The 13365-nt window shown below is 35.4% G+C and overlaps 1 protein-coding gene across 1 annotated transcript in view; it reads left to right on the top strand.

Moving 5' to 3' along the window:
- Positions 1–13365, top strand: part of LOC107601744 (GRIP1-associated protein 1-like) — a 65797-nt gene that overhangs the window by 28545 nt on the left and 23887 nt on the right. Inside the window, exons 18-25 of the mRNA XM_016294029.1 lie at positions 403–615; positions 782–895; positions 1368–1445; positions 2322–2419; positions 5238–5248; positions 5945–6078; positions 8185–8301; positions 10442–10535. Of these exons, the coding sequence (XP_016149515.1) occupies positions 403–615; positions 782–895; positions 1368–1445; positions 2322–2419; positions 5238–5248; positions 5945–6078; positions 8185–8301; positions 10442–10535 (859 nt within the window). The remainder of the gene's footprint in view (positions 1–402; positions 616–781; positions 896–1367; positions 1446–2321; positions 2420–5237; positions 5249–5944; positions 6079–8184; positions 8302–10441; positions 10536–13365) is intronic.

Here is a 13365-nt window from a genome sequence, read left to right as displayed (position 1 = left end):
AAAAAACCCCCCCCCCCCCCCATTCTATTTTTTTTCCAGTAATGCCTGTTTGTGTAAAATTAGCTAATTCTTGAAAGAAAAAAAAAATTCTAATAAATCTAATTAAATAAAAATAATTATCCTAAAACTGACTAAGAAAGATTTTGGGATGCAACCTGACAGACATAGCTTTAGGCAAGACAACAGGCTTAAAGGCAAGCTTGTCTCTAATGTTCTTTGCGATATAAAGTAATAAATTGAGATATTGAGATCTGTCTAAATACCTGTTAGTTGTTGAAGTTAAGAAAAAAATCAAGAAAAAAAATATCTTTGATAATGTCTGCTTTAAAATGACCACATTTTATTTAAAAATAAATATCACGCTGATCAGAAGAAAGTCAACTTTCAACCTTGTTCTTTCAGACTGCGGATAAGCGTAAGGTCATGCTGGATGAACTGGCCATTGAGACGGCGCAGGAGAAGTCACGGCACAAAGAGGAGCTCAGCGATGTGCGCTTGCAGCATGAGAAGGCAGTGCTGAGCATCAGAGCCCGCTATGAGAAGGAGCTCCGTGGCCTCCATGAGGAGAAGAACCGCACGGAAGAGGAGATCCGCTCACAGCTACGAGATGAGAGAGTAAGGAACCTTTGTGAGGTGTAGGTTGAGAAAACTTGTAGGTTGAGACATGAACATTCAACAAAGCACTTAACCTCAGGTTTCTCCAAGTGGATTGTACAAAGTGTACTTTGGAGAAAAACGATCTGCTAAAGTTCTCCTCACAATTGTGTTTCTTCTTTTTCAGGCTCGTACCAAAGAGCTGGAGGGTCTTCAGCCGTATGTGGAGGAGTTGAAAGCTCAGGTTCAGTCTATGGAGGGGACGAAGGGCTGGTTTGAGCGCAGACTCAAGGAAGCAGAGGTGCTGTGTGTTTACAGCCATCTCTCGCTGCAAAGCACCGTCAGAGATGGAAACTGTCTTTTGTTGTTTACATCTGGCTACATCAGTATCATTCTGACCACATGATGTCAGTGTTGTTTTTGTCGTTACTGTGTTACAGACTTCACAATGCCAAATGGTGAAGAGCATTTATAGTGGATGTATTGTTAGAATTCAATTTCTTATAAAAGAAATTGAGCCATTGAAGTAAATCCTCTAAAAATGCACTTCTTTTCATCATTGGTCAGTTTTATAGTCTGTAACTTTAAAGTTTGAAATATAAAAGTAAAATACAAATTTCAAACTTGAAAGTTATAGACTTTGAAACTCTCAAATGGGAAAAATAAGAGCACTTTTAGCTTATTTTGAACTAAAAAATACTTTAAAATGTCACTCTCGGATGTCTGGGTGATTTATACTTGATATTGGTGTGATTTGTTTGTGGTTTGAGCAGGAGACCATGGAAAAGAACAAACTGGACCATGCAGAAGAGATCCAGCGGCTACAGAAAGATCACACACTCCAGCTGGAGGTAAACTTTTGGATGCGATCATAAAAACACATTCGGTGTTTGACGCCACTTAACAGAGAACAGTCAGCTAAAGCAGATGAAGTAATGAGCGGTAAAGCTATGTTTAGCAGATCTTGTCTATATGACACAGTTGTTGTGTTCATACATATTCATATCTCAGGAACACATCAGAATTCTGTCACGTCTCATTGAGTTGATGGATGATTGCTTGACATAGAATTTTACTTAATGAGCTTAAATGACAATATGAAATGCATGAAACATGTTTACCATCTGTAGGTGCTCAAAAGTTAGGAATTTCTCAATAAGGTAATGGAAACCCAAGGTTAGATCTCATATAATTACTTTGGTTTTCAGTTTTCAAGTAGATGAAGTACATTTGATTGCATTTCATTTATGATTCTGCTGACCTTAACCACAAATAAAGTCCTATGGCCAGTCCATTTCTGGCCTTATATGATTTTATCCACCTAGATCATAAAAAGTTGGATATGATATTACCATTAAATTTTATTTTTTACCATGCCTGCACAGTCTTGGTTATGTCAGCACAAAAGAAAAGTTATTTCAGAAGCAGAGGAAGTTGTTTTGATGAAAGATTTTGAGAACAGAATTTATTTTCTTTAGATCTTTTCTTTTGTGCTGACATAACCAAAGGAAATTGTTTTATTCAGGCTGAAACTTTTTATATCGTTTAAGAAAACACAGAATGGTTGGAAAAAAGGGTCCACTTTATATATTACCCAGTAATATCATATTCTACTTTTCAGGACTGACAAATCTGTGTATTAAAGAAGTAAATACAGCTCATTCTGTCCAGAACTTGTCCTCTGCAGTTGAATGAATGAATCAATGTGTATCCCCACCGTTTCTCAGGCTAAAGATGTAGAGGTGGAGGCAGTAAAACAGCAAGTGACGGAGATGCAGAAAGAAAGAGAAGAACTCAACAACACAATCAGCAAACTCAAACAGGTGTGAGAACAGAATGTAGTCTATGTGGTCTCCTAGTGGCTCTGCTGGAGCGTTTGTTCTTTAGTGTGATGAGAACCATGTGTTTTTAAGATGCTAAATAAGGCACGACTCAGATGGAGGATATTATGGGGGTGTGATCGCTGGAGCTCACCAGTAATTTCAAATGTGACTCAAGAAAGATGCATGACTCAACAATAGGATGAGGTTGTTTTTTGTGTGAGCATCTGGTGCCAGCAGCTCCTGGGGGATGTTCAGTTTTCAGAGCTGCAAAATTGGTGTTTCCTCATCTGATCTGAATATTTTTAGGATAGTTTGTTTGGACGTACCTTGTTCTGATGTTACTTGTGTCATGGTTGTTATTGTATACTAATACTAAGATTTAAAGCATCATAACCGACATCATACACTGCACACATTTTTGGGGGGCAGTACGATTTCTTTTCGAAAGATGAATTAAAAAAAGATTGTTTATAATGTTACAAAAGATTTCTAATTCAAATAAATGCTGTTTATTTGAGCTTTGTATTCATCAAATAATCTTGAAAAAAATGTATCAGGGTTTCCCTGGAGCTCACCAGTAATTTCAAATGTGACTCAAGAAAGATGCATGACTCAACAGTAGGATGAGGTTGTTTTTTGTGTGAGCATCTGGTGCCAGCAGCTCCTGGGTGTTTCAGAGCTGCAAAATTGGTGTTTCCTCATCTGATCTGAATATTTTTAGGATAGTTTGTTTGGACGTACCTTGTTCTGATGTTACTTGTGTCATGGTTGTTATTGTATACTAATACTAAGATTTAAAGCATCATAACCGACATCATACACTGTACACATTTTTGGGGGGGCAGTACGATTTCTTTTCGAAAGATGAATTAAAAAAAGATTGTTTATAATGTTACAAAAGATTTCTAATTCAAATAAATGCTGTTTATTTGAGCTTTGTATTCATCAAATAATCTTGAAAAAAATGTATCAGGGTTTCTACAAACTGTTTTCAATATTGATAATAATAAGAAATTATTACGATTTTTAGGAAAATATTAGGATAATTAATAAGGATCATATGGCACTGAAGACTGGAATGGCTGCTGAAAATTCAGCTTTGTCATCACAGGAATAAAATAGAATTAGTTATTAAAAAGAAAACAGTTATTTACCATTTTAATAATATTCCACAACATTACTATTTTTGCTGTATATTTTCATCAATTAAATGCAAACTTGTTGAGCGTAAGAGACCTTTTTTAAACATGAAATCACACTGTTTATTAGGTTACAAATGCAGTCCCTCTGGGAAGTTCCTTCTTACTCAAAGCGATTTTGGCCACAAAATGGATGAAATTTCATATATCTTCCCCTCTTTTTCTCCTTCCGACAAAAACAAAAGGATTTTGTAGTGCTGCTGTGGGAAAATGGATGGACAGAATGTTTAGTTGATGTGAAATAGTTTTCTCCATGTATACTGTATTTATATTTTGGTTTGCTATTTTACTATATAATGCAGTGATATCTAGACATTTTTTAAAGGGGTAGTTCATGCAAAAATGAATATTGTCATCATTTTGTTGACTTTGACTGTTTATATGATATCAAGTCAATTTTATTTGCACAGTGATTTTCACAATACATGTCAACGTCACAGAAAACGGAGTATGAATTTTTAAAAAATCCTTAATAGTTAGGAACACATTTTTTCATCGATTTAGCTGCCCGTTTTATATGACATCAAGTCAGTTTTATTTGTATAGTGCTTTTCGCAATGCACGTCTTCATAAAGTAGATTTGTATGGAAGCCCGTTTCCGCCACTGAAAAAATAAAAAAGGTATTGCAACTTTTTATTTTTTTTCACAGAATTGTGAGGTATAAACTCGCAATTGCGAGTTATAAAGTCCGAATTTTAAGATATAAAGTCAGAATTGCGAATATGTTCTCAGAATTGCGAGTCTATATCTCACAATTCTGACTTTATAACTCGCAATTGTGAGTTTATATCACGCAATTCTGACTTTATTTCTTAGAATTGTGAGTTTATATCTCACAATTCTGACTTTTTAACTCGCAATTGTGAGTTTATATCACGCAATTATGAGAAAAAAAGTCTGAATTGTGAGATAAAAAGTCGCAATTACCTTTTTTTTATTTTTTATTCAGTGGCGGAAAAAACGGGCTTCCATAGATTTGAGAAGAAGGGTTGTACTGCTTAGAAACTAGTGATATTGACAGGACATGAACACAAAATATAATACCTTTGCCCCATGGTGTTTATAATCAAATTTTAGTGTTTGGACCACATAAGCGACTCAAAAGTCCAGTGGTCGAATACTGGCTCAAAATCAATACACAGTGTCTCAACTTAATAGAAACTTTTTAGGTGTATTCATTCGTTTGTTCCTTAAAAACTTTAACTCCTGTCGGGACGGACCCCACACACAACAAGGATGGAGAGGCAGGTGCTCTAAATATTTTTTTTTTCAAGTAAAGAACATAATTTATTTGAAATAAAAAGTATTTTGTACTGTAAATGAAATGATTCTAATATACTGATTTGCTGCTTATTTACATTTCTTCTTATTTTTATTGTTGAAAATGGCGGCTTTATATTTTTGTGGTTACTGTAATTCATTTTTTCAGGGTTTTTAATCAAAATCAACAGCATTTATTTGAAATGTAATGTTTTTCAATATTATAAATGTCTTTGCTGTCACTTTTGATCAATTTAATTTGTCCTTGCTCAATACCGACCCCGCACTTTTGAACATTAGTGTGTTGCATACAACATAAAATGGATGGCTTTTAACTTGTGTGAATTGTTTTCCTTGTAGATTCTCTGTCCGTGAGTGCAGGTATTATTGAATGACGTTCTGCTAAATAGCCTATATGTTAGCATGCCTAGTGCTAGTATAAATTTCTCATTAGTGCTTCCGTGTTTGTTGACCTATGTACTTACTCTCTGTAGACTGCAGTGTACTGATATTGCTGCCTACTAATAATTGCCTTGCAGTAACTTGTTGTTGATCATAATAGCGGTTACCTGTTTCTGGAAACTGTTGTTGTATAGTTACTAGAACTGGATGATATATTGATTATATTTAAGATATTAAATGAGACAATACCATTCATGTCAACACGCATTGATGCTTTAAAAGCTTCTGAAACATAATGCAGAGTGAGCTGCTGCAGTAAATAAGTACAATCCAAGTTGCCCTAAACATGAGACGTGCTTAATAATAAGTGCTACAAAATAACTCCTTAGCATATAGTTTAAAGCAACTTGCCAACCTTTCATGTGTGTGTGCTGTTTAGTGCATTTTTTTTACCAGTTCTTCTCAATGCATAACTTATTTCTTATGGTTTTATACTTACCGGCATATGTTAGAAATTGATGCAGGTATTTCCATTTAGCATAAAGGCTTGTCCTGGCTGCAAGCTAGTATGCTTAAACTTACTGAGTTATGTTGCGTCACCTACAGCGGTTGGTGATTTATGCTCTTAAAATATTCCTCTTTTTGCGTCATGTATGCATTTGCAGGTCTGGAGGAGCTGGTGTTGTCTGAGATCAGTTCGCCGAGCCGTACGCAGCAGACGGGTGACAGCAGTAGCATCTCCTCCTTCAGCTACAGAGAGATCATGAAAGATGGGGCTTCAGCTCCCAGCACCAATAAGGTAGAGCCACCCACTGGGGGCCAACGACTCTTGCAAATACTGTCGCCGCAGTTGACGCTTCTTTTTCTCCGGCTCCCAGGAGCATTTCCTTCCTCTAGAAGCTATTAATAAACTCCCGAACAGTGTAAATTCCAGAAATATACTGTTCCTGTGAAGAAACAGGGGAGAAAATAATGGTTGTCGTGACATGCTGGACTATCTTGAGGGACATGAGTGTGGTTTAGTGAAGAGAAACCGAAACTTTGAGGTGCATTTGAGTAATTTTTTTCTGTTTGCTAAAGCTATGAAGTTTTAAACTTCATCATGCAACTCGTACCTCAATGTGACCCATGCTGGACTATCTTGAGGGACATGAGTGTGGTTTAGTGAAGAGAAACCGAAACTTTGAGGTGCATTTGAGTAATTTTTTCTGTTTGCTAAAGCTATGAAGTTTTAAACTTCATCATGCAACTCGTACCTCAATGTGACCAGAGGGGCGGGACTGAGAGCCGTGGGAACGGAGCGAGGCCGGTGGAGTAAATGCTAATGCACGACACCTGCACCACTCACCGGTCTCGAGTCCCACGGAGGAGCTCCGGAAGGATAAAAGTGACGACAGTGTTGGAAGAGAGAAGTCCTCGGCTCTCGGCCCCGGCCCTCTCGTCACACTCAACGTTTGTGCTACAGACATGAATGATGCTTCAGTCATGAATCATCTAGTTGACTTTCAAATGCATTTATCAGAGCACAGACTCCCATTTTATGCCATCAATTTGAAACATAATGCATATCATGCATGTTTGAGATAAGTTTAAGGAGAATTGTCATCAACCTTCAGTAAGAGAAGTTCGTTTTTTTTAAGCCAGAGGGAAAATGAGACTCATGGGATGAAAATAGTACACACAGGGGACAGTCTGTGGGACGAGTTGACTTTCATTTGATTGGATCGTCTCCAGCTCCTTGAAACGCCCTGAAACACACCGAGGGACAGAATAGGACCACCACACGTATGGGACTGGTGGAATTCCTTCCTGTGACTTTCATGTGACGTCGAACGACACCGTGTTAAGTTACAGAAGTCTCAAAGGGATAGTTCACAAAACATATAAATTTACTTAAAAAAAATACTATCGTCTTGTTTTAAACCTGCATGACAGTGTTATTTTAGTATTATTTAAATACTATTATAGTATTTATTACTATTTTGAATTAGCTTCATTTTTAGCGTTTTTAGTTTTAATTTCAAGTTTTAGTTGAGTTTTTGTTAGTTTTTTTCTGTTTAGCTTTAATTTATATTTCAGTTTTAGTTTTTAGTAACGTTAGTACAATAGTACTGCACTTTTGGTTCTTTAGTACTATTTTTAGCTTTAGTACTTGAACTTAAATTAGTTTCAATTAGTTGTCAAGGCACATTTGTAATTTTCGTTTAAGTCTTAGGGCCAGATTTACTAAACCGCACAATTCAATAAAAGCACTGATGGGAGGGGAAAATTCCACGGGTGATTTACTGACAAGGTGTACATTAAACAACACAGGCGCAACATCTAATTTCTACTAAGAGCAGCGCAAATTACCACTTTTTTGGGTGTTAAATAATGGCGCAAATACCAGTAAATTGATGAGCGCAAATCTTAGTAGGTAAATTGCGTTGCGTGATTTATTTAAATACTCTCCTCCCACAAATTTACTGATTGAAAGGGAACTCCTACAAATGCATATTTAAAAAGATGAGTCGCAAAAATAACTGTCCATGCCTTTTCAACGCTAATTTCCCACTGCGTGTCTTCAGTAAATCCTGACAGTAGTTTTTTAACGACAAATGAGGGTTTGCACTGGCGCAAACTGATAGTAAATCTGGCCCTTAGTATTTTATTTTATTTCAGCTTTATTTCAATTAACCAAAATGATTTTTAATAGCTTTAGTTAACAATAACAACCTTGATGACTTTTTGGCTTCTGTGGAACATATAACAAGTTTAGGAAATACAGTGTTTTTGTCAGTACAGTGAATGCTGTTTTTAACCCCATTGCTAAAACATTAATGTTGGTATTAGCTTTTCTTTTCGGCATATCTTTAAGTAAAAAAAAAAAAGATGTTTCAGTGACGTTTTGTTATTCTTTCCACAGTCCAACACCAGCAGCCCTCAGTCCCAACGCCCTGCTGACCTTTCGGACGATGAGGTCAGTGAGCTCTTCCAGAGACTCGCCGAGGTCCAGCAGGAGAAGTGGATGCTGGAGGAGAAGGTATGACGTTTTAACCATTATTGTAGTCTCATGTTACTAGGAAAAGTTGAACTCTTGTGGAACAGCCCAGGTTTGCAGTACTGCAGCAAACCTTCACCCGGCCAGTTCTGCTGTGTGCTCCATAGGGGGCTGTAAGTGCTGAATTGTGTCTCTGGATCATGAAATATGCATGCAGGTATTGACGTTTCCACATTTTAATCGATCGGTCTTGGTTCGTAACTATTGAAATGGAAATATGTAGTTAGGGCTTTGACAAGTTACATCACCCTTTCTGCTTCAAAGAGGCATAATACTGTAAGCTCAAACATGTCAGTGCCTGTCACATTAAGCATGTTATTTCATAACTCATCTGGATTTCACAAAATGTCATATAGGAAGGTTGTTTAAAATTTGAAACTTGTATTTTTAAACTTAAGATTGAATATAAAATAGTTGATACATTTGTTTGATGTGTTTAAATTAATTTCAATTATTAATGTAATTTATTTATTTAGTTAATTTATTTTTTTCACTCATAAACACTACCATTGAATTTTGGGGATAGTCAGTTTTTTTTTTTTCAAAGAAATTAATACTTTCACTCATCAAGGATGAATTAAACTTGCTATTCTTTTGAAATTTCTAATAATTAAAAATTCCTTAAAAAATATTATGGTTTCCACAAAAAAATATTAAGCAGCCCTATATTCACCTTTGATCAAAATATGACATTTTTCTTGAAAATTAAACCAACATATTAGAATGATCATGTGAAAATAATGGCGCAAATACCAGTAAATTGATGAGCGCAAATCTTAGTAGGTAAATTGCGTTGCGTGATTTATTTAAATACTCTCCTCCCACAAATTTACTGATTGAAAGGGAACTCCTACAAATGCATATTTAAAAAGATGAGTCACAAAAATAACTGTCCATGCCTTTTCAACGCTAATTTCCCACTGCGTGTCTTCAGTAAATCCTGACAGTAGTTTTTTAACGCCAAATGAGGGTTTGCACTGGCGCAAACTGATAGTAAATCTGGCCCTTAGTATTTTATTTTATTTCAGCTTTATTTCAATTAACCAAAATTATCATGTGACATTAAAGACTGGAGTAATGATGCTGAAAATTCAGTTTTGCATCACAGGAATAAATTACATTTTAAAATGTATTCCAATAAAAACAGTTATTTTAAGTTGTTTTAATAATTCACAATATTATTGTTTTTACTGTACTTTTGATCAAAAAACGTAGCCTTGATAAGCAGAAGAGACTTCTTTCAAAAACATTAAAAAAATCTTACAGACTCTTCAAGGGATAGTTCACCCAAAAATGAAAATGTGATGTTTATCTGCTTACCCGCAGGGCATCCAAGATGTAGGTGACTGTTTCTTCAGTAGAACACAAACAAAGCTTTTTAACTCAAACCGTTGCAGTCTGTCAGTCTTATAATGGAAGTGAATGGGAATCACAGCTTTGAGAGTCAAAAAAACATACACAAACAAAACCAAATGAAACCCTGCGGCTCGTGACGATACATTGATGTGTAAAGAAACGAAACGATCGGTCTGTGCAAGAAACTGAACAGTATTTATATCGTTTTTTACCTCTGATGCACTGCAATGTCAGGCGCAATCCTGAGAGTGTTTGCGTCGTCGTCTTCAGCCGGTGCGTGTCTTTTCACATCAATGTATCTTCACAAGCCGCAGGGTTTAATTTGGTTTTGTTTGTGTATGTTTTTTTGACTCTCAAAGCCGTGATTCCTGTGATTCACTTACATTATATGACTGACAGACTGCAACGATTTGAGTTAAAAATCTTCGTTTGTGTTCTACTGAAGAAACAAAGTCACCTACATCTTGGATGCCCTGGGGGTAAGCAGATAAACATACGTAAAGAAAATGTATATAGCTGAAATAATGTCTTTTCAGTCAAATTAAATAGACTAACATTGTTGTGAGATTAATTTAAAGCAAAGTTTACTAAAATGAATGAATCTATCGCATGATATTGACTGAATTTATACAGCATTTTTAAAGCTAAAGCCAGTCACAGTGGCAGTGATCACAGTGTCCACACCTGTGTGCTTCCATATCAGGTTTATCACACTTTGTGTGTGTGGCAGTTTATTGCAGATCTTATCTTTGTGCTCTCTGTTCAGGTGAAACACTTGGAGGTCAGCTGTGCCTCAATGGCCGATGACATCTGTAAAAAGAGTGCCATTATTGAGACATACGTCATGGACAGCCGAAGAGGTGAGCGGCTTTCTCTCTCCCTCTTTGTCATTGTTCACAGCCTCAGACGTGCTTGTTTTCTGAAAGCACCTGATGTGTAGGTTTACAGATGAGGTCAGGTGATAGGTGATACTGATTGTGCTTTTATTCTATGTGGTTGTCACTTTGTTGTGGCAGCGTGGATAAAAACCCTACACTATTCAATAGTACAGATTTGTTAAAAATAAAGGGCTGTTTAGACTGATACAGAGATACAATTTTCCTCTTTTATTGTACAGTATGTTTTTTTTGTTCTATTTTTATATCTGCACTCATACTTGCATAAAGTATAGCTAAATGTTTTATTGGTCCTATTTATAATGCTACTATTTTGGTGCCACTGTACAGTTCTTAGGTATTCTTTGAAAAAGCACTTTGCAGCTGAAAATAATATTACACTTTTTTTAATGTAAGGGAGATTTGAGTGCAGACTACGGTGTTTTATTCTTATGTTGCTTTTTAATGGATTGGGATTGAACAATCCCTTGTTATCTGTCTGTCTATACATAAACATTGACCTCAAGAACAGATTGAGTCTATTTCTATCTAGTTGCAGTAGTTTTTGCTTTGGTGATTTCTAATATAATTTGGTGAGAATATCATTACTGGGGTTCATTAGTATTCATGATTAATCAATAGTTAATTGTGTTCTGGCAGTAGAATGAGACAGTGCTAAATGTAATGGCAAGAAAGCATCTTTTCATAAATACAGTCTTGGAGTACATTTCTCAACAAAAACCTGGACTTAGTACAAGATCCATCGAGGCAGAGCAAAAGTGTTTGTTTGCTACAGACACTAATTTCAACATAAACATATTTTGTTTCATTTGGTTGTCAAGGCATTTCTCACTTAAGTTTACGTTTTCCCTGTAATGTTAATATTTTATTTCAGCTTTACTTCAATTAACAAAAATGATTTTTCATATTTTTTTTATTTGAGTTAACAATAACATTGAGCGCCACATGTCTGTGAAAAGCTTAACTTTGAATGAATGTTGCCTTAAATTTGTCTTTATTATCATAGATGTTGCACAGAAAGTTATCTATAAACTCTCTTTCTATGAACTCTCTCTAGCACTCTTTCTTTGTGAAATTCCAGTAAAAGTCACTTTTCCAGTGGACTGAACACTGTTCTGACACATCATGACCCGTTTTTAGAAATTGGAACCATCCGGAGCAACTTTTGACAGCTTGGTTTGCTTGTGTGCATGAAAAGAGTCAAACTCAATAATATTGGCAGGGATTCTCTAATAGAAGTTTGGTCTAAAGCACTGGATTTCTGCACTCAAACTCACAAAGATCTTGTAAAAAAACATTTCAGTCTCCTGAGAAAATAACACTGGTACATTTCAGCTGCCATAGAGCCTTAAACTGGAAGCCCATATATTTGTGACACTTACGTTTCAGTTTGTTAATATTGCTTAATGCATCATGAGCTAACAATGAATAATACTTTTAATCCATTAAGCCATCTTAATGTTATTTTTATATATTCTACTAATACATTTTAAACTAGGGGTGCTCCGATCAGGATTTTTGAGGCCGATCGCCGATCACAGAAAGCAGTATCTGCCGATACGATCACCGATACCGATCTTTTTAAAGCCTTCTTTTTATCATGTAGAATTATTTATAGTGATGATCTAATCAAGATTTTTAGACATTTATTCAGGGCCTAAATTAAATTTTTGAAAATGAATTCCTCTCTTAGGTGACTCTTGTGAGAGGATCTTTTTTTCATTTGAGGGGTGGATAGGGGCATTTTTTAGACATTTTTCAAAACTATATATTTATCTCACCTAAGTGTTTGATCATGCACTGTATTTTTGTTTTTACAATCACGTAATTGTTGCATAATAGCTTACACAGTGCAAGCCTGATTTTGTGAGCTGTATGTGAGGTTCACACATACTCCGTTTGCAGTGCGTATGTAGTCCATGTGTGGTACAGAAGCAGCACGGACTATGCTATCACACAGGAGTCTGCTCCTGATCCGTGGCTGTTTACCACAAACACAACTTAAATCCAAACATTGTACTTAAAATGCTTTTTCAACATTGTGATTTTTTTTTACACAGTAAATTCTGTTCTGATGGTGCAGTACATATTTAGATACCATATACATAATCTATTATTATGTATATGGTATTATATAATTATATACATAATTCTATTTTCACATTCTATATTTCTACTCTATACCCGCATATATAGATACACATAGTGTATATTTCAATTTTTTCATAGTCTATATTCCTACTACTGCAGCATAGTTTTTATTATTATGTTTCTTACATGTATGTGTGTATAGTTTGTGTATGTGTGTGTATAGTTTTGCACTGTCTTGGCATTCAATGTGGACAGCAAAGTAAGAATTTCATTGCTCAGGGAAACTTGTTTCCTTGAATCCTTGAACAGTACAGTAATACAATCTTTCATCAATTATTCAATGCTTTTTACTTCTGCATTTACTTCTATATTTATATATTAAGTTGCTAAAGCAAAACATTTAAACTACTTTTTTTTTACGTTATCACAAACATTCTAAATCAAAACTTGATTGACATGAACAGTCAGCTCTACTGCCTTTACTTTTGCATTTAAATCTTTATTACAAGCAATCCTGCAGTTCATAAAGAACTTTAAGAACTTTAAAATGATTGCCTTGTTTATCTAAAAGTGCTCTTTTCCTTTAAAGGGGTCATATGATGCTATTTTAAAGATCATTATTTTGTGTATTTGGTGTAACAGAATATGTTGACATGCTTTAATGTTCAAAAAACACATTATTTTTCAAATACTGTACATTATT

Source organism: Sinocyclocheilus grahami, unplaced genomic scaffold, assembly GCF_001515645.1.
Source record: "Sinocyclocheilus grahami isolate Dianchi unplaced genomic scaffold, SAMN03320097.WGS_v1.1 scaffold312.1, whole genome shotgun sequence".
In the NCBI taxonomy this organism is placed as follows: Eukaryota; Metazoa; Chordata; class Actinopteri; order Cypriniformes; family Cyprinidae; genus Sinocyclocheilus; species Sinocyclocheilus grahami.
Note: the sequence above shows the minus strand (reverse complement) of the source record. Positions and strands in the feature narration are given on the sequence as shown.